Below are 24,380 nucleotides of genomic sequence, written 5' to 3'. Positions count from 1 at the left end.
TTATCTGAAAATTTAACTTTAACATTTAAAAAAAGGATCACTAAGTCCACATGCAATAAAACTGTTCTCCCTTTTCTGCCAGAAAATGTCATTATTATTCCTGACATGGTGCCTAAATGAAAGGAGGCTGTATTATGGAGAAGTTTAAGCCACATTTTTAAATAATGTGGAAATTTAGGCAGTTATTGATCAAAGTATCTACTGTAAATCTGTTTAATGGATATGATTACTTTCCAAGACAAAATATGTAGCAGTACAGCACAGTGACATGATGAGCTTTTCAGGCGGCCTTTGGTTCCTCATGAATCACAATTCTCTTCAGTGAAGAGCACACCTCTCCACCCGTAACCAATTCTAAACAAAAAGGCTGAAACACTCTTCAGATAATGTCGGGGAATCTGAGGTAAAGCCCAGGTTGAAACAGGAAGGTTTACTTTATGCACCATCACAACATGACTCCATGGCAACCGTCAGACCTACCTGAGGGCACAACCCTGAGCTTAGCCATCAATCACACCTTTATGCAGGTAGGCGGTTACCCATCAGTCACACTCAATTGAGGAGTGGACACTGAAGACAATGGGAATGTTCCTAAATCTCCCCTGATGGGGTGGAGGGCCTGGATAAACGTTTGCACAGTACACTCTTTTAATTAAGTCTCTGCAGAGCTTTATTTCCACTCACCTTCCTGCTTCTGACCACCTTCACAAAAATGAACAACATCTGGTTTCCAAATGTCACTATCGGCTTTTGAGCACTGACAGTTTTCATAATAAAATATAGCAAAGTTGATGGGAAAAAGCCAGATTTTTCACCATACGTCATTGATGGTATGGTTGAGTCATTTCTTTCCAAAGTCAAGGACTGGGCTGAGACACTGTGCCTAGTCAAAAGCTCTTCAGGGATGGAGCCTATTAGAACAATCATGACGGAGTCATCATGCAAGACATTTCACTTCATCAGCAGGATTCAACAAAAAAGCAGTTAAAGGAGAAACTGCAGAGCCATGGAGTTTGGCTGTTTACGCCTAGCGTCTCAGATATGGGTCAAACAAGCCCAACCTGCCAAGTATGACACAACGCTTTCACAGCCATACAACAAACAGATATAACTTTCTTGAAGCATTGCACGCATGTCAGTTTAGCTTGGCTTAGATGAAGCCACAAAATAAAAATGAAAGCTGAACAACGGACAGAAACATCTGCGTTGTCCAGTTGGTGCTTCAGAGCATGAGGAGCCCCCGCTCAAGTGCACCCTGGAAGAGGCAGATGTTCACTGTGGCCCCAGGCTACAGGAGATGTATAGGCCTGGCCATATGGAGGTAGATGGAGGGATTCAGCTTGTTTCCACAGGCCCACAAAGAGCCCATTCATCAACATGGGGCAAGGAGTGGGGTGTAGCATGCCCCCTGCCCCATAAATGGACCACACAACAGAACTCTCCAAAGGGGAAATCCTGTGTAACTCTAGAGCAAAGAGATGAACGTCTAAGAGGGAGGGAGGGGACTTTTAGAGTCAATTTGCCATATTTCTTCTGAAATGTGCCTACTCTTAGTGACAGCTTTCAGATTATATGCCTGTTGCAATTTCTAATCAAAGGGGGACTCAGAAAACTCTTGCCAAGGCTATTCTATATTGCTTGGCATACTGAACAGACATTTAAGTGAGTTGACAGATCTCGAGCAGCTTGCCATCCTGTGTCCCAGGGCTGTTGTAGCTGACTGAGTACTCCTGACTCCTCCCTCTCTCACCTGTCCTGCTCAGAGTTCCAGGCTCCTATCTTTCCCATCTGCAGCTGTCAGCAGGTCAAAGAAGGGGGTGGTAAGAGGAGGGTAAACAGGGTCCTGGCTCAGCAAAGAGGCCTCCTTACCACAACCACCCCCCACCGCCCCTTGGTGACATTGCCTGCATCTTTGCCTCCTCCTTGCGCAAGAAAGAGCAAAAACAAAACAGCGCTATAAAAAGACAGGAGCTGGATTCATTTGTTTCTGCCACAAAGCTCATGATCTTCAAAGAGCAACGGCTGAGTCCAGACAGAGCAGAGCTGGCTTTGTGTCAAATTTAAACCTGCTATGTCGCTCCGCCCTGCCCTGTGACCTACAATACCTGCAGCAGTGTGGTCAAAAAATGCTGAGGCCCAGGAGTATGATTGCTTACACAGGAAGCTAGCATAGGTTTGTGTGATCTTAAAAAAATAAAGCATATATTTGGTGTACTTTGTAGAGAAGCAAAAAGGGCAGAGACACAGGTTCCAAAAGCATTTTTCCCACAATAAATTTTATTTAAAAGTTTTTTAATAATATATTCCTCAAAATAAAAACAGGGGAAAATGTAGGCCTAACGATACTATGGAGAAATACTACAGTGAGAACCAAAAGCTAGTGGAGCAAAAGCTCTCTATTAATAGCAAAGGTAACAACATTTTAAGCTCGCTAATTGGCTGTCTTTTAAATTCAATGCCCCGTAAAACTTAGTGTAGACCACTCTCTCTAGTTTGTCATTTTGGGAAATATGCTTATTAGCATTCTTGCTGAGACTTAGAAGAGAAGATCGATATCACTCGCAGGCCTGTCTGTTAAATATAAAGCTAGACAGTTAGCTTAGCTTGACATAAAGACTGGAGACAAGAGAAAACAGCTAGCCTGGCTCTGTCAAAAGGTTAAAAAATCTGCCTACTAGCACCTCTAAAGCTCACTAATTAATATGTTTTATTTGTTATTTTAATCACTGTAGCAACTAAAGTGGAAAAAACAACAAGTTGTGGTTCTACAAGGGGTTAGAGGTGCTGGTGGGGAGATTTTTTAACCTTTCAACCAAGCTGTTTCCCTCTGCTTCCAGTCTTTATGCTAAACTAAATTTCCCAGTATCTAAGGAGAAAATGAACAGAGCTGTTACTTCGGGAACACTGGACGCCCAACAAAACTTATCCCACTCACTATAGAGGGTGGACCCCTCTAATCCCCACTGTACGCCTAAGCTTCTGTTGTTTGTGCCTGCCTGTGCCCAGTGTCAAATGCCAAAGGACATAGGCATGTCATTGTGCAAATGTAATAAATAACACACATCAAATGCCCCCGCTGACAGGGATACAAAATGTGCTGTGGTGGAGTTTAAATTTAGATGCATGCTAGAGGTGGAGAAGCTCAATACTGCATTGCATCGCAGACTGGAATGGCCACTCAACCGGGCCAAGGTAGAGAGAGGTTAAAAGTTATTTAAATGAATGAGTGTAGAGCAACAAGGGCTTGGGCTTTTAGGATGCTTTTGTTGCTGTGTAGCAGTCATTTATCATTTAGCCCATATTCACAAAATAGAGAAGAAAATAGAGGGGACATTCAAATTGCTTGTTTTGTCCAACCCAGCCCAAAACTCAAATGTATCTATTTTCCAGTGCTTGTAAAACAGAAGTAGCAAATTCTCACATTTTGGCTTTATTCAATTAATGTTTTTCATCAATCAACTATTCGACTAATTGCTTCAGCACAAAGTTCAACATCAACAAACAAGCCCTAAAAACAAATACTGTAAATGGAGAGGGTGACTGGCATTCACATCCCAGATGGTTAAAGATTGTTATGTCACAATTAACTTAACTAAGAAATGGTAATAAAATATGCTATGAATCTAAAAGGAGAAAGGAGAGATTCTAGTCTGTGACTTTTCTGTCTACATGAACACTCACTCTGCAGAGTTAGGCAGAAGCCAACAATTGCACTTATATGGAACGATGCATCTTTATAATTGTTTCAGTGTTTGTGGATTTAAGTAAACACAGACATACTGCATGTACACATTTGCCTTTCTAATTTCATATTTCCCTTTCTTTCTTATTCACTTTTTCTGCATAGAGTTGTTGATTACACCAAATGCAAAATCAGTAACTGTGAAATTGAAACACATTGCTCATGATACAATACAGGCCATACTCCGTATCTATCAGCTCTTGAGGAAGCCTAGCTGCAAACAAAAAGCCAAATGACATCAAAATACTAATACAGTTTGAGAGTACAGCAGTTTCCAAGTGGTGCATTAATTCACCGTCGCACCAGTTCTGAGGAACAACTCCAAGGTGACCTGGGCTAGGACATCCCTCCAAATTGCTTCATTGCAGAATCATTTTAATTTTCTGTGTGTAGCCCTGCATCCAGACAGAGACGGTGAGTTATGAGCTCGCTGACCTGATGACAAAGCACAGCCACTTCCTGATGGTACGGTCAATAAACAGACAGGGTCGAAAAAAGATGCTCTCATCAGGCTACCACTGCCACTGCATGATGTTCACAGAGAACACATCCCCTTCATTTAAATGACCAGGTTTTTGACAGATGACAAGGTTAAATATTGGAAAAAGCACAGCAAACAGGTTTTACTGAGTACTGACATGAGGATGACGGACAATTAAAACTGTAGCATAATAATAAATAGAATTAGTGTAAACTAGTGCAAGAACAATTAGTTTATTAAGCAGTAAAGTCAGGCAAAATGAAATGATTCCACTTGTGATAACTGATTAATAGTTGTAGTAATTTTTAAAAAAACTAAAAATACCACATATTTGCTGGTTACAGATAGACAAAAGCAAATACTTTCTTACATTTCTTATGTTATAGTAAATTAAATTTACTTGAAATTCCATTTAATTGAATTTCTTATATGATTTATTAATATGTTAGGCTCTGGTAACTTGTGATGGGCATTTTGCCATTTATTTTTTCTGTTTTATTCAAAGTTAAGAATCCCACCAGGATTATAGGTAGACCTGGTGTGACTGACCCAGACCGACAACAGAGGTTCAGTAAGTAAGTAAAAAACAGTAATGTGTAGGGATCAGCCTTGAGATAGTTAAGTTTAGGTATGAATGTGGAAACGGTTATGTTTAGGCTGCATTTCTTTTTGCAGTCTGGGAGTGATTTCTGTCTACGCTTGTAACTATGGTAGGATCCATAAGAACCAGTTTTAGAGAGATTCATCAGTTTAGCATCAAAAACAAATATTAGTCATAATGTATTATTATGCACTGCAGCCCTAGTGTAGATTAGATTGTATTTGTTCCTATTGTACTCATTATGTAGTTAAAACTTCATGCACACCATGCTCACCATCAATCACTCTTCTCTCTGCCATCCTGAACTTTTTGTACTTTCCATAAAATGTCATATTTAAAAGGAATGACCACTACTGCGGCGGTTTACTGTAAAAAGCTCAGTATAATTGAAGCCCCAGCATCTGTTCGAAGACCTCTTCTGCCAGTTTTTAAAGAGGGGTACAAATAGGCAGTGAAGGTCAGGTGCAAACAGTGTAGTTCTATTAAGGCTAACTGTCTGCCATGTTTATTAACAATGTCTAGCATTGACAGTTGTCATGCAGCACTATCAAGGCTGTGCTAGAGCATAAACCCAGCTATAAACTGCGTCAACTCGCCTGTTGATGCTATCTTTAGTCTTTCTAAGAGGTAGTCATAGGTAACAGTATTAATATTATATTAGCAATAAGAATGTGGGGTTTATAACCGACAGGAAGTTAAATTATTTTATATTCCTTTATATTTGTCACAGAAAACCGTTGGCTGTTAGCTAAAAGCTCGTGAGAATTTAAAAAATGTTTCCAACGTCTTTTGTCAGTTAACGTCCAACCATTAAGATTTAAGAGACGATATGAAGCCTAACACAGCTGGAAATAGTTTTAAAATAAGACTTAACCTTAATTTATGGGGTTTCTTGTGTTGGCAGGTGTCATTTTTGCACAGTTTGAAGCAAATATATCGTCCCGCTTGGAGGAATTTTGCTTCACTCTCTACTTTTCTTTAGCTGAGATGTAAATACTCACAGCGTGTGACCGCAGACGTTCACCATCAGCTTCAGCGACGGATTCCTGTATTTGGTTGTTTTGCATCTCGGACACCCCTGGTCGTCCATTTCTGTCTGTGCGACACAATATAAAAAGCTTGCGAAAAATGTCAACAACTAGCAGCTCTCCTGTCACTTTCCAGGCGGCGAACCGCTATGTTGCACAGAGTGCGGTCCGACTGGAAACGCCACTAATAAGAGTAGTTCCTATTTAATGATAACCTCAACAGCAGTGGTGGTCACGCTGTGGTGCTGACACCCCCAGGGGTCCCTGAGGAGTCCCAGGGGCTCTGAGGTAAAAAAAAAAAGCTGAGTGGTTTATTTTCACTTATCCACAAAAAGGTTGTATTTAGAGAGAATGTGAATGGCTGTTTTGATTATAGGTTTCCACTGTCTCCTCTGTGCTACCCTATAGATTACTCCCATATATTCCATGATCTAATGAAACATAATTTCAACCAAAAAACCTCCCCAGATGTTGTTCCCCAGGGCTTCTGACATCATATAGTTTCTTGTTGAATGTGTAACTGTTTGGGGAAATGATTCACCAAGGATGATGGATATATCATGTGATTTAGCCTATTATCCTGAATTAACAATGTATGATGAAGCCAGAAAAGGTGTATTCTAATAGTATAGTGATAAAACAGTAACACTAACTTCAGGGCAGGTTGGTCTACATTTAAATCCAGTCTTTTCAAAGGCTATAGCTCTGAAAACATATATTCTATCACAATTACTGAAAGCACAGGCCTAACCTATGTGGCATATTGATTTATTCACTATGCATAAATGTCAGTAATTGATCAGATAAAAAGGTGGCCCACAAAGTTAGACTCCAGTGCCACATTAGACTGACAATCATTATTTGCAAAAGACAAAAATGGCCAATTTCTCAGTTTTCAAGTTAAGTTTTGACAGGATAAATATAATGCTGCAAGGCAAATATATGCTTTTACAGACTTATGTGTGGCCCACAGTGGATTACTAATCCTTATTTTAAAGATAGGCTGTTAAAATCTTATAGCTGTTATTTCAAATTATATTTATGGATGACAGATGGCTTTAGGGGTCTAATAAACGTGAAAGGGGAAAATAAAACGTAGAGCTATACAGAAATATCTCAGCAAAGAGTTTCCCCTCGGGGATCAATAAAGTATTTCTGATTCTGATTCATACATACTTTATGTCACTGAGGAAATGGTCTGAATTTGCATTCATGCAGAGATGTTGGTTTCTCAAGCCATTACTAAATATTCTCTGTTTATGTATATGGATTTGATCTGACATTGCTTACTGGGATCATTATGTGCTGTGTTGTGACTTGATCCAATGTGTGAGTGCCTTGTGACAGACAAACTGGCCATATTCCAACCTTATTTCAATCACAATCAGGTCCTTGAACTATTATGGAACTGTAGGCTATTTAAAGTTTAAAATGTTCCCACTGTAAAAGTGCTGCTTTTTAGGGGCTGGATCTAACAGAGCTGGGATTTGACAGTGTAATAATAATCAAAACTGAAAATGGCTTTGGAAATATAAGCTAAAAAGGGATGTGCAAAGTGCCTTTTAGAGTGAAGTATAAAAATCCAGTCTCAGTCTCAAATTGTATTTAACGTTTTGTGAGTCAATTAAAAATTGTCAAAAACAATCCCAGGAGTATTTCCCTTGGATTTCCAAACGTCTAGATGGGAATAATAAATGCTTTTATGTTTCCACATAAAGCTAAGTCAGCTCCTGACAATACAGACAATCAAGAATATCCCGTTCCCACGATCCCGAAAGCACTCACCTTGCACAGGTGAGCTACGGGAATATACTGTAAGTTATATGACTGACAGCTGGAAACCAAACATTCGTGTCTGAAACCCGCTTGCTCCTCCCTTATGGGGCCCTCGGTGGCCAATAGCGTGGCTCTCCTGCCGATAGACCCCAGTGTGTCTCCTTCCAGCTCCAGTCCCCGCAGAGTAAAAGTCACGTTGGGAGGAAAAGGGGAGAGAGATATCTACTTACAGCTGCTGTCAGATATCCGATCGCATTCGCATGGCGAGGGGGTAACCTGATCGAGCTGGGAGGAGTGACTTTACCAGGGAAGGCTTGAACAAAAAAATGTCTTCTTCTTCTGCCGGAGAAGTCACAACAGTAACTGACATCAAGAGGGAAAATGTGAAGGAGGTGGATACGCGGGAGTGCATCAAGCTTGTGGCGCTGGACGCGGCGGAGTTGTCCATGGAGCACACGACTCCCAGCACGGACGCGGTGCGCACGGAGCTGTTGGTGAGCGCCGCTTCGTCTCTGGCTTTCTCCCCGGAGCAAGTGGCGTGTGTCTGCGAGGCTTTGCAGCAGGGGGGCAATGTGGACCGGCTCGCCAGGTTCCTGTGGTCCCTGCCACAGAGTGACCTGCTACGCGGCAACGAAAGCATCCTGAAAGCCCAAGCCCTCGTTGCTTTCCACCAGGCTCGGTATCAGGAGCTGTACAGTATTTTGGAGAACCACAGTTTCAGTCCGTCCAACCACACCTTTCTGCAAGATCTGTGGTACAAAGCCCGGTACACCGAGGCGGAGAAGGCGCGGGGGAGACCCCTGGGCGCCGTGGACAAGTACCGAATCCGGAGAAAGTACCCTCTCCCCAGGACTATCTGGGACGGCGAGGAGACTGTGTATTGTTTCAAGGAAAGGTCCCGAAACGCGCTGAAGGATCTGTATACTCAGAATAGGTACCCCTCTCCTGCCGAGAAGAGAAACCTCGCCAAGATTACAGGACTCTCCTTGACCCAGGTCAGCAACTGGTTCAAAAACAGGAGGCAGAGAGACAGAAACCCGTCCGAGGCACAATCAAAAAGGTGAGGCAACAAAAGGAACAAGCCACAAACTACTTCAGTCACAGAAGTCTTATTAACCAACTTATTAAAATGTTTCTCTGAGTGTTCATTGTGTAAAAGGCGCATTAAAATAGACCCATTCTAATTTTAACAAAGTATTTGAAAGCTTATTCCGAGGAAGGGCGCCTATAGTTTACAATCATTTACACTCAAGTCAGTGCTGACAATACTCACTCATAAGACTTGACAGTGTGAATCACTAGTTGTTAATAATTAAGAAACAATAAAGTATGCGTAAAAGGGTTTGCAGCACGCTTTTAATGTTTTGAAATATGAAGCGGTTGCCATTCAGATCCGGTTTCAAGTGTGTTGGTGTTAAGGGGCATGGAAACCATAAGCAACAAAATAACATAGTAACTCCCACACTCCACTTTGATGAAGCAATTAACAAGGTGCCTTGAAAAGTTACTTTAATTTCTTCTTATCTATTTGTAGTGTGTGTGTGTGTGTTTGTGTGTCTGCAGGGACTCAGAGGTGAACACACACACAGACACGCGCGCGCGCACGTGCCCCCAGCCCAGCACATAAATCATTTTCATTAACACTTTTTTCCCTCTCAGACCAAAAAGGATCTCTGAGTCTCCAACAGCGCTTGCTTTTCATTTCATAATCCTCCACACAAACAGACAGAAATATACCTTCTTTCATGTTTCTATCTCTGTGAACAAAGCTGACGCACACCTGGTGGAGGTGACCCCTCTCTCTCTCTCTCTCTCTCTCTCTCTCTCTCGCACACACACACACACACACACACACACACACACACACACACACACACTCACACCATTATATAACCATTGCCTTTAAGTTGCTACTAAAAATATTCAGAAACTACGTGTGAGTATAAGTATAACCTGTGGATATTATGAACAAATCGTCTCTTATTTGTAGTCTTTGTTTATATATTTTCCTGGAAGTGGGGGTGAGACGTTTTACCGCGTGTGTGTGTGTGTGTGTGTCTATATCGTTTTCAAGACTTCATGAAAACAGAAAAATAGGGATTTTAAATTACATTTTAAATTTGAGGGAGAAATTAAAATAGCCTAAATACTCTCAGCCATTTGTTTTGTCAAGCCACCAGTGCTGGCATTTTGTCATTTATTGCGCCAAATGGTTGCACTGTTGTTGACGTTGGTTGGTTGTTGTCAGTGCGGCTCTCCATGAGGTAAGAGAGGGCCACACATTCAGGAACACAGCTTGCTCTTCAAAGCTGTGTAATAACACAGCAACAAACATGACTCTGTGTGCTCTTTCTTCAGTAAAGGGCAAGATGTGGGTGGAAAGGAAATAAAGGCCAATATACAACATTGTATTTTATTGAATTTATATTGTAATAGTGCTTTCTTTGCTAAAAAAAAGTACACAAATTGGAGAAAAATACTTATACTTATACTTATATCTCTATCAGGAACGTACACATTTTTCTATCTTATTTCATTTTTTTATTCAAAAAGTGGCTTAAAGTCAGCTTATAACACTATTTTTGTTTACATTTGTCATTTCTTCTGCCTTTTTTCCCACAGTGAATCTGATGGTAACCACAGCACAGAGGATGAGTCCAGCAAAGGCCAGGAGGAGTTGTCTCCCCGGCCCCTCTCTAACTCCTCAGATGGGGTGATCACCCATGGGACCCTTCCCATTCAAACAGGGCCTCTGGACAGTGGGGTGGTCATCCAACAGATCGGGGACATCAAGCTGCCCCCTGGATCCAGCGGTGACAGTCTCTACAACGGAAGTCTAGTGACCAGTAACCACTCCCCCACCGTGTTTCACAATGGTGGGTCGTCTTACCTCCACACACCTGGAAACATCCTCTTCAACGGGCTCAATTTGGGCATCCAGCCCTTGGCCTTCAATCCTCTGAGGCCGTCTGGAGGGGTGCTGCTGGGGGGCTCTGGACTGGACATGCAGATGCAGACAGGTCAGGAGAAGGGACTGGGCAGTTCTGCTGAGGACTCTGCCCTGCAGTATGCCTCCTACTCAGGCTGTGTGAACGGAGCAGAGGTGAAGCTGGAGGGGGTTCACACCATGGCTGGCCAGAATGGAGGCTCCTCTGTGCTCACGTTCAGCTCCTCATCAGGTGCGCTGCAGCTGGGTGGCTACAGTCTGGTCCAGGTACCAAGTGGAGTCTCTGGCAGCGATGGCAGCTCATTACTCAACAGCGACGTAGGTCTTCCTCCACTGCAGCTGTCTTCTGCCTCATCTTCCTCAACAATCACACAACAAGGTGGGTTCAGAAAACTATACAATAATTTAAACTTAAAACTTACATACCTGTTTGGTTGTAATAACCTTGTTTTGTATGTTTACTTGAAAGTTATATTTAGATAGAGAGAGAGGCAGAAATGGGCAACAAGGACAAAATAAAAGCTCACAATATTTTTGGCATTTTGGCTGAATAAGTTATTAATAATGTGACAATTTGATTATGATTTAGTTTAATTCATTGTTCATTTTCCCCTTTCTAAGCAGTCAAGTAAATTCATTACAGTTTATCACTTTGCTATAATGTAATGCTGTTATGTAGTGCAGCATTGAAGACCAGGAAAATAGTAAATTAAGATCTATCACTGTATTAGAATAACAAAAATCCAGACATAATCGTCTCTACTGTTATATCAAAATATAGATGTTATCTCCTTATATCTCCTATCTTGGTAGCCGATCAGTGGTGCCCTCTGCCCTCCTTAACTGTTCCAGTGCAATGCTATATGTCCATGGTGGTTTGTCAACAGGTCTCTACGTCCACCCCATATATCTGAGCTGCTTTATTCTTGGCTTGTCTGTGTTTGGGCCGTAGCCCAAAGGGCTGATACTACACATAACACAGAGCAGAAGAAACAGGGAAGGGCCACACACACACACACACACAGAGAAGAGGTGGTCCTTTGAAAACCCCAGAGATGAATAAAAACAAGTTCTGAAGTCACCATCACTCATCATCATTGCACTCTTGATCTGCAGAGCAGGGAGGAGGGGAAATATGTTTCAGACAATCAGAGACCATGAAACACACTAACAGGGAATAAGCCATTACAGCACTTACTTTGACATAAAGCAGAGAATCCACACCAGGATGAATAATAAGGAAAAACAGAAAATTGCAGCTTGCTGTTGAGTCCTGGCAGGCTTTTGCACTCGTTCTCTGGGGCACCGCAGGGTCGAGCTTAAAGAGCACAAAGTGTGTGAGACACACAACAGCAATTTTGGGGCCAAGGCCTGCTGTAAGTGAAACGAATAATACTGTGAGGAATGAGAAGGGGATTCAGCAGTGGGAATGGGATCTACTGTAGTCAAACTGGTAGAGGTGGAGATACTGTATTGATACATTCTTGTATTACCACAGGTACCATGCCTCTGAACAATGTAGCAGTGAGTTCCTCCAGTGACGACTCGTTCCAGCAGCAGGACAAGCTGACCATGACGTCCCTGCACCACAGCACAGTCCTCTACAACATGAGTAACGCCGGCCAGCCATCCATCAAGAAGGAGCCTCCGGAGGGAGGTGTCTACTCCTCGTACCACCACGGGATCCACCTCGACCCTAGCGGTCAGCTCAGCTACGCCGCCCCCAACTCAGAAGAGGTTCCTTCCAGCCAAGGTCCCGTCTCGACCACCGAGGTCCCCGCCGTCAGCTCGTCCACCACCGAGCCAGAGGTGTACACCACCCTCACCGTCAGCACGCCCCTGATGGCCCAAACGGACCCCAGCAGCCACCACCTCCAGCCCACAGAGTATCTCGGGGGCCACGAGGTTCGGGGGTCCTCACACCTGATGGGCCCTGGCATGAACAGCAACTACATGAACCTTTCAGAGAACAAGGTGGCTGGCTCGGGCTCGGGAGGCGTGAATGAGATGGTGCGGGCAATGTGTGGGGAGATGGAGGCCGTGGAGGGGAAGGAGTTAGCCAAACTACAGACAGTGCAGATGGAGGAGGACATGGCTGACCTTTAACCTCAAACCTCTCTCCTCGCAGAAGCACTCATGTCCGCCCCAAGCAGCGATATGGTGAATCTTTTTACTTTTGTGTGTGTGTGTGTGTGTGTGTGTATGTGTGTGTGTGCTTTTTTTTTTACCATCCATTTCCTTTAAATGTTAAATTATTTGTGTTCATTTGACTTTTACAATGCACTCTAGTCAGAGAGGAGCCCTGTGGGTGGGCATTATCAGTTTATCATAAAAATAAAAAAAGTCTACAACATGTTTTAAGAGCCCCGTTCATAAGAAGGAACATTACGACTGTTATGTGCTCACAGAAGAAGTTGCTGTATGTGATTGAGCCGTGTTTAAATGTGCATTTTTATAGACAACACCTGCTACTTCCTGTTGAGTGGATTTGATCCGCAGAAGCAGGTGCTGGAATTCCTGGAGTCATGTGACCAGGATGTTCCTCCAAACTAAATGCGTCATCTGGGTCAAACCAAAAAGGTCATTCAGTAGGGGGAAGAGGGAGAGAGCCTCTGTGAAAATGGTTGGTTGAAGAGCGACAGCTTTACTAAAGGACTGCACATACATTCAGAGAATAGGCCTTTAAACACACAAAGCTGCTGATTTAGGAAAAAGTGTCCTTCAGTAATCATCTTAAATCCTCTGAATGCCTCTCAAGTCACTGCTTTTGTGCTTTATATCATACCAAATGAACTAGGAGTGTTGAATAAGCGACTAGAGTTAAGACGAATGTGCCTTTCTGCTACTTAAAATACACAATGGCATCGGTCTGTTTTGGTATTTGCACTACCATAATGACATTACAACGCGCACGTTTCAAACAGCCTTCATGTTGGAGGGTTTCTCATGTGTGACACACCTCAACAAATGCACACGATTTCAGCAATGACTCATATTTCAAGCCTCATCACCAACCTGTGAGTCCAAGATATGAACGATGATCAAAAGGTCACGCTGTCGGGTTCACATGTTCATCATACGTTGTTTATAATGCTGCAACTCATAGTACGTTAACTAGATGTGAAGATCCTATACTATATCCTGTTTCATTTTGATGTGTCTCTCCAAATGTCAGTAATCATGAATGATATTTTTCTATAAAGGGCTTGTAATAATTTCTCTTTGCATGGCATCATAATGTTTTGAACACTAGTGCCTTTTGCTTTTGTTTTGTGAATAACACTGAAGCTCAGTCGTAGCTCTTGTGTTGGTGTGCAGGCAGTGACATCGCAGCTTCAGAGATTTACCGCCACTGTCACTGGCACATTTGTTGGGTGTCAGTTGAGGGAAAGACAAGAGAATGTGGAGCCCATTTGTCAAGTGTGTCCGGTGCTTTTCACAACAGGAGCCTAATTCCTCGCTGTCATACATGACCATAATAGCACATTTCAGCCTCACAGCCAACTCACACCATGCACATCTATCAGTGCATCACACGTCTTCATACAAGTGGACTAGTAGTACTTTTCCTTATCAGGATTTATGACATAATCCCATCAATTTGAATGGACATTTCAGTGGAAGTATTCTCAGTGCTTTAATGTCACATACCAAAAAATGAGTCGTGGGCAAATAGTAAAACTGATGGTCTTTTGTTTTTTTAATCTTAGTTTGAATTATATGTTTGTTATCTGAAATTATGTGAATGTATTTTTCTAAATCTCCATACTGCAATAAAAGTTTATATTTATAAAAACATAAAACTGATTTTTTAAATTCTTTCCAATAAATTTAGCTTCAAGATGACTGATAAAATTAAGGAATGATCTCTGAGTTGTTGTTTTTTTTACATTTTTAGCGACACAACATGTCTGGAATGAATGTAAGTTTATGCCAGACAAAAAGCACATGTCTTCCCAACATTTAAGAGTCCTGTGTAGCCAAACTGGAGGATTGGGGGGTGGGGGGATTGGGAAGTGGCATGCAGTAATCCAGCAAGCCTGGTGCTGCTCTCTGGAAACCTGCAGTGATCGTTTGCACATGCCTGGCAACCTGGAGTTCATTAGCCCTCCTTTTCTCATCTCAGCCCCTGTAATTCAAATAAACAGCAATGAGATTTCCAGAGGTGAAGCTCCTTTTGGGTGGGGGGTCTGCAGCTCCCCACAGCTCAGTCCTTTCCAATGGCCTTTCCCCCGAGCGAAGGCCGAACAACCCCCCCCCCAACTTCAGCATGTGGAAGAATGAATTTGAGGGGCTGTCACTCACAGACACTGAGTCTCTATCCAGAAAAGAGCCTGAACTCCTCTCTTGGCTTGAGGGGATTCTCCTTAAATTCATGACTTTCCATCCAATACTTGTTCACTCAGTGGGCACCCAACCAAACCAGCATGGAGAGATAAGATGGAGACAAAGTTTGACAAATGGACGAACAGCAGGGGATTTTATTTTATTCACAGGGTGTCTGTGGTGGATAGAGTGTATAGAGTTGTCCTCTTGGAGGATCCTGACTGGAGGAGTTATATATGATCTAACTGATGACCTAAATAAACAGAGGCTGTTTGTCTGTGCTCACTGTTGAGGCACAGAGAGAGAGAAGAAAAAATGGGAGAGACTAGCAGGAAAGGGAGGGAGAGGCAGGCAACCGGGATAAAGTTACCTGTGCACAGGTGACCTCGTCGCCATGGGCAGTGGATTAGCTGATTGTTAGGTATCAGGTAACTCCTCCTGTAATATTGAAGGGGGTGAAAACAGCTTTGTTGGAGCCCAGAACAATATCCCATTGGCAGCAAGAGCCCCGTGGTCTGTGGGTCTCACGGGGAGGGGGCCACAGAAAACTCCAAATTCCACCTTTGTATTGTGCCTATAAATTAGAAAGGAAAGGAGCACAATTGTTCCCTCACAGAAGATGTGTAGTACAGTTTTCATGGGGACTGGGGACAGCTAGTTGCTGAATTTCATTTAAAGTTCACTGTTTCCTTTATGTGTGAAAATCCGGACATCCCCATATCTAAATAGTAGTGGATCATTTTTGTCCATAATTTCAAACATAAAACATACTTTAGTGTGCAGAAAAAAGAGGGAACTCGCCCAGAACTCTGGCCTTATTAAAAACACTGACCTCTGATCTTTCGGATGGTTTCAAAGCTGACATTTAATGCGGCGCAGCAGACTGCAAGCCATATGTAACATGACCTGGGGAGCACGGTACTCCACCGCTCCACGTCCCACTAATGAGAGGGCAGGGGTCAGCGGGTACCAGCCTGCTCGCACAGACCCACCACTACTGGCCAAGGCATGGGGAGAGGTGTTCTCCCTCCTGGCAGAAACTAAATCTACTACTGGCTCTTCCAAGCTTGTGGAAAGTAGGTGGTGTTTATGAACTAGAAGGAAAACAAATATCTTCAACCCTTGTAGATTTTTCTCTTACCTCCACTTAAAATAATTGAGTTGTTGCTTGGCAGGGTAGAAGGTATGTGCACATGTCCACTTCATCATCGAGTGTGGGGAAGGGAAGATGCAACCAGCATGATTCACTGGTTTGTTCTGGACTACAAGGACAGAAAAGTGATAAGGACGGGTTTAAGTGTGCATGTGTGAACGAAACACACACACAGAGAGGCAGCAGCTGGGAGGCAGAATCATGTCCACAAGGAAGTGGTCAAATGGTATTTCCCAAAGAGAAAAAAAACAGCACTTTGTAACAGGAGCAGAGTTATGATCTTGGACACACACACCTGCTGCTGCTCAACTGTCTGCCTTCCAAAAACGCATCATTTGCTAAAACACATGCAACAACTCATCCTTGCAAGTTCAACTTGTATGATAGCATTGTCATGGCGCCCCCTCCCTGCCAGCAGGCACACATGGTAGCAGCACATCCACCTTTAAAAATCGTTCCTTTTGTTTGTTTATGTGTTTGTCTGCCTGCCTGGTTTGTTTACTTACTGCAGCCCTGCAGCAAAAAAAAAAAAAAAAAGAATTTCCCTAAAACAAATGTCTATAAGCCCGGGCGTGTTTACCGAGCAGAGCACTGTAAAAGCCGTGGCCGTAATTGCATATTTGTGGAGGTGGTCCTCTGAGGAAATGCGTAATGATTTTGATGGGGGGTTAACCCCAGTGCACTTGTACCAGGTCTAATTTTCCAACATGACAGGAAACTCTGTTAAGCTGATAATTGCAGCTCCAATTTCATTTAACTCACTCATGTCAACAGTTGTGTTTTGTTTTGAGAGGAGCAGCCTTTTTTTTTTCACTGCTTTTTTTCACCTCACCGAATAAACGGCTTTAACTCTTAATTGAAGACACATTTAGGATATCTTCAATTAACCAGAAAATGCAAGCCAATGACAAACTATTGATTAGATTAATGAATTCGTCAAGAAATGTGCAGTTCATCAAATGTCAATAGCCAATTGCAGTATTTTGTGATATTCGTGTATTAAGTCTATAAGAAAATAAACAAACAAATAAATACATTTCCACGGGCGTGTGAGGATGCTTTTGAAAAACAAGCTTGGCTTTCGTTTGTGTTTCATTTTTGTTGTTGTTGATGTTCAGAATGAATAAATCAATATTTTTGATGTTTTTTTCAGTGCAGTAAGAGGGCACCCTTGAATGTCACCAAAAACCCTCCCAAAAAACTCAAGGGGGGGGAAAAAACCCTGGGGACTAAATCTGACATTTTTCACTTAATTTAAACAGTATCGGCTTTGTTCCAGTCGATACAGCTGAAATAGCACTTTGGATTTAGATAGAGTGAAAACCATCTGTTCAGTGAGCCAGTGGTCGTTTCAATTTTCCTCCATTTTTTCTGAAAAATAAACCCTCCAATTGGAAATACGGACTTTTTTGATGATGACATTTTTATGAAGTGGTTTGTGTTGGGCCTTTTTCTTTCTCTCGTTTTCTCCCACAGGACTGGAGAGTCACCGTTACATTTCATTTGCTTTCCCTAGTAATGCACGGTGTAACGAATGTCTCTAGCTGGAATACAGCTTTTGGCTCTAGCATTAAATAATATGTCGTTTTCACCTCCAAACTGCTATCATGAGGTGGAATAATTCAACAAGCAAGGGCCCACGCACCCCCATTTCACCTAGGCCTACCTCACATTAAACCAGTTTAATGAGAAATGGCAAAAGTTGATTTTCTCGGGGTGAAAACAGTCTGACTCATTTGAGTTTTTCCGGTAAAGCAATGACTAAAACTTGGAACATCCATGATCTTTAGCAGCCCTGAGCTTCCAGGAGAGGCAGGCTGAGTTATTGCGGTTTTGGAGGCAACAGAGGAGTTTAACGGAGAGAAGAAGCCTGTAACGAGAGTAAGGAATCCCTGCTGCCTGTGAGTCCCACTTTAAAAGGAGTAACGAGTGATAGCCTAACTAAGTATTGCATTACTTGTCGGGGAATGAGGAGCCCAGCACTGACCGTGGCAGAGGCGGAGGCGGAGAGTCCACATCTTGAAATAATCTCGCCCCCCGGGCTGCCCGGGTTAAAGGAGGAGGCGCGGCGCAATGTGGTAGAGATATTAGAGAAACCCGAGAGCCGCTCATCAGACAGCTCATTTACTGAAGCACTGAGGTTTTACACACAGCCCGAGTGCAGCTATATAGACCCCGAGCTAAAGTGGCCTGACAGCCCGTGTGTCCACTGAAGATGCAGTTCAGCATTTACATCAGAAGATGTGCTGATTGAATCATGTTTAAGCAATATGGCATGAATGGCCTTGTTGAGCCAGTGCTGCCTACAAACAAGAAAAGGAAGCTGTTTTTATAATCAACTATACATTTATAAAACAACATATCGTTGCAAAAGTCCAAGAATATAATTTTATAATAGTGAACGTTTCATTCACTATTATAAAATGATATGTGTCTTTTGTTCCTTTGCAGGCTAAAAATATTGATTAAAATTGAAATTAACTCCAAAGCCTCGGAGGTATTGTCATATAATAGTGACTTCAGGTGTATTTCAGCCAATCATCTGATGTTTCCTGTAGCCAAACTTTCACTTCAGCACGGTGAGATACATGCCATCCATTCAGGAGGAAATGAGCTGTTCAGGTCCAGTCTTGTATCCAATAAATAGTAAAACAAAATCATGCAAAAAGTGGACATATGATAATGTTTTACCTGCAGATTTCTATTTTACACTACACGCAACGAGCATATTCAGTGCTGAAATAGGCCTGACCGAACCTGATGACTCATTCTGTCTGAATTAGATTTTTATTTTTTCAGTAGTCTAAACAAATGACGACATGATATTGGGACTTACTTATTGTATTTTGAAAACCATCTCAACCTTATTTGACCATAAAATCTTAAATTAAACATGTATGATATTACAGAGTGGAGCTGTTCTGAACATAGGATTATCTGTTTTTTTCAGCTGTCTGTCGCCACAAAAACAAAAGTTCAAAGTTTTATCTTTATAGTAAAAATCCTTTAGGAAAGGCCTCATCTTCTCAAAACGTTTTGTGTGAATTTGTTTAGTTACATATTATTTTCCAGGTCAAATGTTGTTCCTTAGCATATTGAAAGGGAGTTTAGTTTCAGACTCTGGTGCAGATAAAGAAATGTGATCTTTATGGCTCAAACCAACAACTGCACCACCAAGAACCAGTGTCGCAGAGAACTCATTTACTAATGGATTGGTTTAGTGTTTCACCCCACAGAAAACACTGGAGCCAGTGCGGTGCCCGTCTAATCCTTGAAATATAAATGTAGGCTGCAGAAGGACCTCCTCAAAAACACGTGATGATGCGGGGGGGCACATATCTGTCCAGACGGTATTTAATATTCATTTTCAAAAAGCGCGGAAATAGACTGTATAAAAACAAGTGACTCTCACCAATCAACACAACTGCAGCTGTACATCAAGCCTACATACATATATAAAGGCCTACATTAAAACCCCTCCATTTTGCCAATTTATACTGGGTGTGAAAGTGTGAAGGCTGCTGAATTTGTGCGATTGTCTGTTATTTCCAATCCTGAAGCTGCTTGTCAAATTGTCCAGCAAGCTTAGACCATGTGGCATTTCATATCAGCTTCTCTCTCTCTCTCTCTCTCTCTCTCTCTCTCTCTCTCCCCCCCCCCCACACACACACAAACACTTAAGTGGCTGCTTTCCTACTGGTGGTCTATGTCCCATAACACGTTTGGCAGGTAGTATAGGTTTCTCATGTAAAAGACGTGCGTAATGGCACGCATGGACCCACCTATCATTGGAACATATATAAATTATATCACCTCGTAAAATAAACGGCTTCAGTAATTAATAGACTATGGAAGGTGGGGGTACAAAAAAACTTTCAATCTGCATGTAATTAAGGTGGTGGGCGTCAACTATGATCAGCTGTGATAGTAAATACACCTCCAGTTGGTACAAAAAACAACACAAAAATAACCAAAAAATCATCAATTAAGATTCTAAATTTTATTCAGTAGTTTTTATTTAAATGCTCTGTAGTACCGCCTGTTAAATGGGTGTCCTATTTTAAGTGTGTCACAAAGATGTTTTAGCCTTTAAAAGTGGATAAACTCTCCTTCACAAATGAAAAGCTTTGTGTTTTTGTGGGTTTACCCTCCACTGACTGTGATTACTGATAACGTATGGAGATGCAGTGTGTGGTTTGCCCCACGTGGGAACTCTGGGAACTATATAGTCACCACCATTACAGAAGATGTATATTCAGAACATGTTAATACGGCTTTTTAAAAGGCCTGTAATAATTGATTAGTGTTTAGGTGCTGCTCTGCTCCCTCAGCTGAAGCAGGAGAGGGACTGTGGGGGCGGGAGGTGGGAGCGCTCCTATTTCAGCCCCTGACGCACTGCCTCTGGGGAGGAAACGGAGCTGCAAACTCAGTCCTGCTCTGCTGTACACGGTGCAGGGCAGAGGGAGAGCCAATCACCGAAACGCACAGGCTCCCTTTAAGCCTGACATATCTCCAACAGGAACAAATTGTCCCAACAATCAACATCCCAATCTGCTGCGCGCATCAGGGGCTGCAGTGGAGTGGATAGCCTATAGGCCTGTGTTGCGCGGACGGATTGCACTGGATTGCATCGCGACAAGAAACTAAAATAAACACAGAAAATAAACGACAGCTATCGTGTTGGATACCAACGTTTCGGGCGGAGGAGCGAGCTCGGACATCATGTCTATATTACCGTCCTTCGGGTTTACGCAGGAGCAAGTGGCGTGCGTTTGCGAGGTGTTGCAGCAGGGAGGAAACCTAGAGAGGCTCGGCCGCTTCCTGTGGTCTCTACCCGCTTGTGATCACCTCCACAAGAACGAAAGCGTCCTCAAAGCTAAAGCGGTGGTGGCCTTTCATCGGGGGAACTTCAGAGAGCTCTACAAGATCCTGGAAAGCCACCAGTTTTCTCCGCACAACCACCCGAAGCTGCAGCAGCTCTGGCTGAAGGCGCACTACGTGGAGGCGGAGAAGCTGCGCGGCCGGCCGCTCGGAGCTGTAGGGAAGTACCGGGTGCGGAGGAAATTCCCGCTGCCCCGCACGATATGGGACGGCGAGGAGACCAGCTACTGCTTTAAGGAGAAGTCCAGGGGCGTCCTGAGAGAGTGGTACACACATAATCCCTATCCGTCCCCGCGGGAAAAGAGAGAGCTGGCCGAGGCCACAGGACTGACCACCACGCAGGTCAGCAACTGGTTCAAAAACAGACGGCAGAGAGACAGAGCCGCAGAGGCGAAGGAGAGGTACGTTTCACTGACGCAGCGTCGACGCTGCTTGACATTCACATTATTTTTCATGTTTCAAGAGAAAGAATTAAGGTTCGATTTAAAAGACATATGTCCAAAATGTGGCTACAAGCAACCAAGTATTTTTTAAGTATAAGAAAGTGCAGGAGTCACAGAGCTATCAGCGATACTGATACTGATACTGAAAGAAAGTGGCAAAGTAGGAAAATAAATAGAATCGTATTTCTGACAGGAATCATTTTGTTTCAAAGAGAGGTTTGAAATTATTTATTCATTTTGGATAGCCTAGGTTTAGTCCCCCAAATCTGTCATGTCCTGATAACAGTGATGGTGGGTAAACAGAAGCGTGTTGTTGACAAATGGCTTGGACTTTCTTCTACAGAAACCGTCCCGTTTGACTTGTCTCAACCTGAATTATAACCTAAACTACAAGACATCTCAAAAAATATCCGCTTCAGAAATGAAGATAATGTGTTATTTAACAACGATGGGAAAATACAAAAAGGAATATGGTCACATTTTCTGCTTTTGAGATAGGCCTACGTGTTGAAGGTTAAACTGGGTTACAATGGAATTAAATAACGCAGGTTTATTAAGTTATCGGAAAATATCATTAAGAGAAATACAACAAAATAAAACATTTTATAGAGAAGGCAAATAACTAAACCTCTCTGATTAGTTTTTCAAGGCCTAGGCTTACTATATTTTGGTGTTACTGCAAAATAATTATGGCTGCCTTTATATAGCCTACAGCTCCAAAATGTCACCTCCAGGCCTAACACACTTATTTAATGACAGAAGATGCGTATTTTCTCTAATTTTCCCCTCGTTATCATTTCCAGAGAAAACACCGAAAACAACAACGCAGGCGGCAACAAACAGAACCAGCTGTCCCCGCTGGACGGAGGAAAGTCTCTCATGTCCAGCTCGGAGGACGAGTTTTCTCCACCTCAGAGCCCCGACCAGAACTCAGCGCTTTTGCTTCAGGGCAACATGAGCCACCCCGGGGCCTCCGCTTACTCCATGTCCGGCCTGGGGCCCCCACAGCCGGTGCACAGCATGCACGGACACCCGCACCAACTGCAGGACTCCTTGTTGGGACCTCTAACCTCCAGCCTTGTGGATTTGGGCTCTTAAAGAGGCTGCCAGATTATTATATTTTACACAAACAAATCCCAGAAAAAAGAAGACTGATAAGTGTATCAGATTGAGTACATGTATGAAATAACACTATAGTAGCCTACCTTATAATATAGACTGACTTGTCTGTCGTTAAATTTGGTTAGAACAAAATTCCTTTATGCGCTTAACCTGTATATCCCCCCTGACAGGAGCGTTTTCTGATCTCCTGCACATGAAAACACACAAACAGGACCTGTCTGAAACTCTTAACTCAACGAAACACTTAACTGGACTGCCCATTTGCTTAATTTATGATATTTTGTTGAGATAAAAGAATTATAGCAACCTCCTTCGATGGAAACTAAGAGGTAACGTTTTCATTAGAGTCATGGTAATTAGTTTCCAATAAAACAAAAGTAATACATTTGTCTCTGTGTTATTTGTGTATTTAGAGAAAAAAATAGCCTATAGACATTAATGTATCGTAGATTCTGGCCCTCAAACCTGTGCAAACCAAATGAATCGGGACTATAATCATTGACCATTAATTAATTGTGAATTGAAGGGAAAAAAAACGTAATTTATTTTCTTATTACACATTTTTGGGTGTTGACCTATTTAATGATGTTTTTGCCTGCTGGTTAGAATGAGTGTGTCCTTAAAAAAATGAAGGAATTAAATTCAAAAATGCCAAGCAAGCAATCAAATCTACATTGGTGGGATATCAAAAAATATTATGAGTAATTTTGAGGCAAAGATTAAAGCTTGCTCTACGAGTTCTTTGTTTTTGTTAACAATAATTATGGTAATTCAAAACATAATTCAAACACAGAGTCATAAAGGGAAATTTAATTATACAAATGTGCGTCAACATCAGCAGCTGTCTGTCAGGAGGATGTTGTGTACACATGAAGCAGCTCTGGTTCCTTTGAATATCTGTTCCATAATACATGTTTGTCTGAAGGAGAAAGGTTTTTTTTACTTTTTCGTCTTTTTTTTTTTTTTAGCCCGAGTGCTGCGGATCATTGGCTTTTTGTTGCCTTGTTTTCTTTGCTCTCTCCGAGAGTTTGTTCTGTCGGTTCCGGGCCATGGGAAAGAGCCACCACTCAGCCGTTACCAGCTCTGGATATTCTGACATTAAAAAAAATGGCAAACATCCCATATGAAAATAAAAAGTTTAAAGTTCACTGCCTTAAAGGATGCCCTATAAACAAAACTAATTATACGGCCTTTAATAATAGGTTAGATACAAATAATTGCTAAAATACAATCAGATGTCATCATAATAATTTCCATAATAAACAACAACAACAATGTCACAATAATAATAATAAACAACAGAGTATTTGTAGGACAGAATATGAGAATATGGTGGCCTGAGAGCAGGACTCTGGTGAGGACAGCTCTCTTGTCCCCCACCCCCTACACTCTCTTTGGGCTCATGTCAGGGTAAATTGTTTTGAGCAGAGAGCACAGAGGATTTCCTGAGCATAATCTGAAACAGTCGCTGCTAGCATTACTGCTTGATTGCGAAGATTGCAGAGCTGCAGGGCTGCAGCGCCCGGCTTCAGTGGAGGGACCTTGAGGTATTCTGCATCCCAGAGGCCTCTCTCTCTTTCCCCCTCTCTCCCTCCCTCTGAAGCTCTCAGGTCTACTAAAAACACCAGGGCCGTGCTCCCCATCTATCACCTACAGCTTTCCATATGGTTGTGTTTGAGTGAGTCTGTCTGGCTGTCCTCAGCAGACCTTCCATCATCAGGCTTTTGGTCAGTGTTTCTTCTTTAAACATTTCTAATCTAATGTGTGAGTCTGTGGTGGAAGAGGCATTCAAATTGTTTACTTAAGTAAAAGTTGCAATACTACATTTTAAAGTATTCAATATCATGCAAAAGTCCTGCATTCAAAATTTTACTTAAAAA

The 24,380-nt window shown here is 42.4% G+C and overlaps 3 protein-coding genes across 4 annotated transcripts in view; 2 read left to right on the top strand and 1 right to left on the bottom strand.

Annotated features, from left to right (window-relative positions):
* The window catches only part of mnat1 (MNAT1 component of CDK activating kinase), a 33,672-nt gene extending 27,634 nt beyond the window's left edge, over positions 1 to 6,038 (bottom strand). The window contains exon 1 of one of the 2 annotated variants that reach the window (XM_044165979.1): positions 5,826 to 6,038. In XM_044165979.1, coding sequence (XP_044021914.1) covers positions 5,826 to 5,914 — 89 coding nt within the window. In that variant the 5' untranslated portion in view covers positions 5,915 to 6,038. The remainder of the gene's footprint in view (positions 1 to 5,825) is intronic. The other variant, XM_044165978.1, reaches the window with a different exon arrangement.
* Positions 6,039 to 7,673: 1,635 nt separating this feature from the next.
* six4a (SIX homeobox 4a) lies at positions 7,674 to 14,378 on the top strand. The gene is made up of 3 exons (XM_044165973.1): positions 7,674 to 8,688; positions 10,251 to 10,954; positions 12,074 to 14,378. The coding sequence occupies exons 1-3, from the start codon at positions 7,955 to 7,957 to the stop codon at positions 12,679 to 12,681; spliced, it is 2,046 nt and encodes a 681-aa protein (XP_044021908.1). The 5' UTR covers positions 7,674 to 7,954; the 3' UTR covers positions 12,682 to 14,378.
* A 6,072-nt stretch (positions 14,379 to 20,450) lies between these two features.
* Positions 20,451 to 22,883, top strand: LOC122862008 (homeobox protein six1b). Its single transcript, XM_044167158.1, has 2 exons — positions 20,451 to 21,336; positions 22,182 to 22,883. Exons 1-2 carry the CDS (start codon positions 20,777 to 20,779, stop codon positions 22,474 to 22,476), a joined length of 855 nt encoding a protein of 284 aa, XP_044023093.1. The 5' UTR covers positions 20,451 to 20,776; the 3' UTR covers positions 22,477 to 22,883.
* Positions 22,884 to 24,380: the final 1,497 nt, after the last annotated feature.

The sequence above is a fragment of the Siniperca chuatsi genome, linkage group LG15 (genome assembly GCF_020085105.1).
Source record: "Siniperca chuatsi isolate FFG_IHB_CAS linkage group LG15, ASM2008510v1, whole genome shotgun sequence".
In the NCBI taxonomy this organism is placed as follows: domain Eukaryota; kingdom Metazoa; phylum Chordata; class Actinopteri; order Centrarchiformes; family Sinipercidae; genus Siniperca; species Siniperca chuatsi.
Note: the sequence above shows the minus strand (reverse complement) of the source record. Positions and strands in the feature narration are given on the sequence as shown.

Coding starts and splice junctions, on each gene's coding strand:
- six4a (XM_044165973.1), top strand. CDS start 7,955: ATGTCTTCTTCTTCTGCCGGAGAAGTCACAACAGTAACTGACATCAAG. Junction 8,689..10,250: donor TCCGAGGCACAATCAAAAAG/GTGAGGCAACAA, acceptor TTTTTCCCACAG/TGAATCTGATGGTAACCACA. Junction 10,955..12,073: donor CTCAACAATCACACAACAAG/GTGGGTTCAGAA, acceptor GTATTACCACAG/GTACCATGCCTCTGAACAAT.
- LOC122862008 (XM_044167158.1), top strand. CDS start 20,777: ATGTCTATATTACCGTCCTTCGGGTTTACGCAGGAGCAAGTGGCGTGC. Junction 21,337..22,181: donor GCCGCAGAGGCGAAGGAGAG/GTACGTTTCACT, acceptor TATCATTTCCAG/AGAAAACACCGAAAACAACA.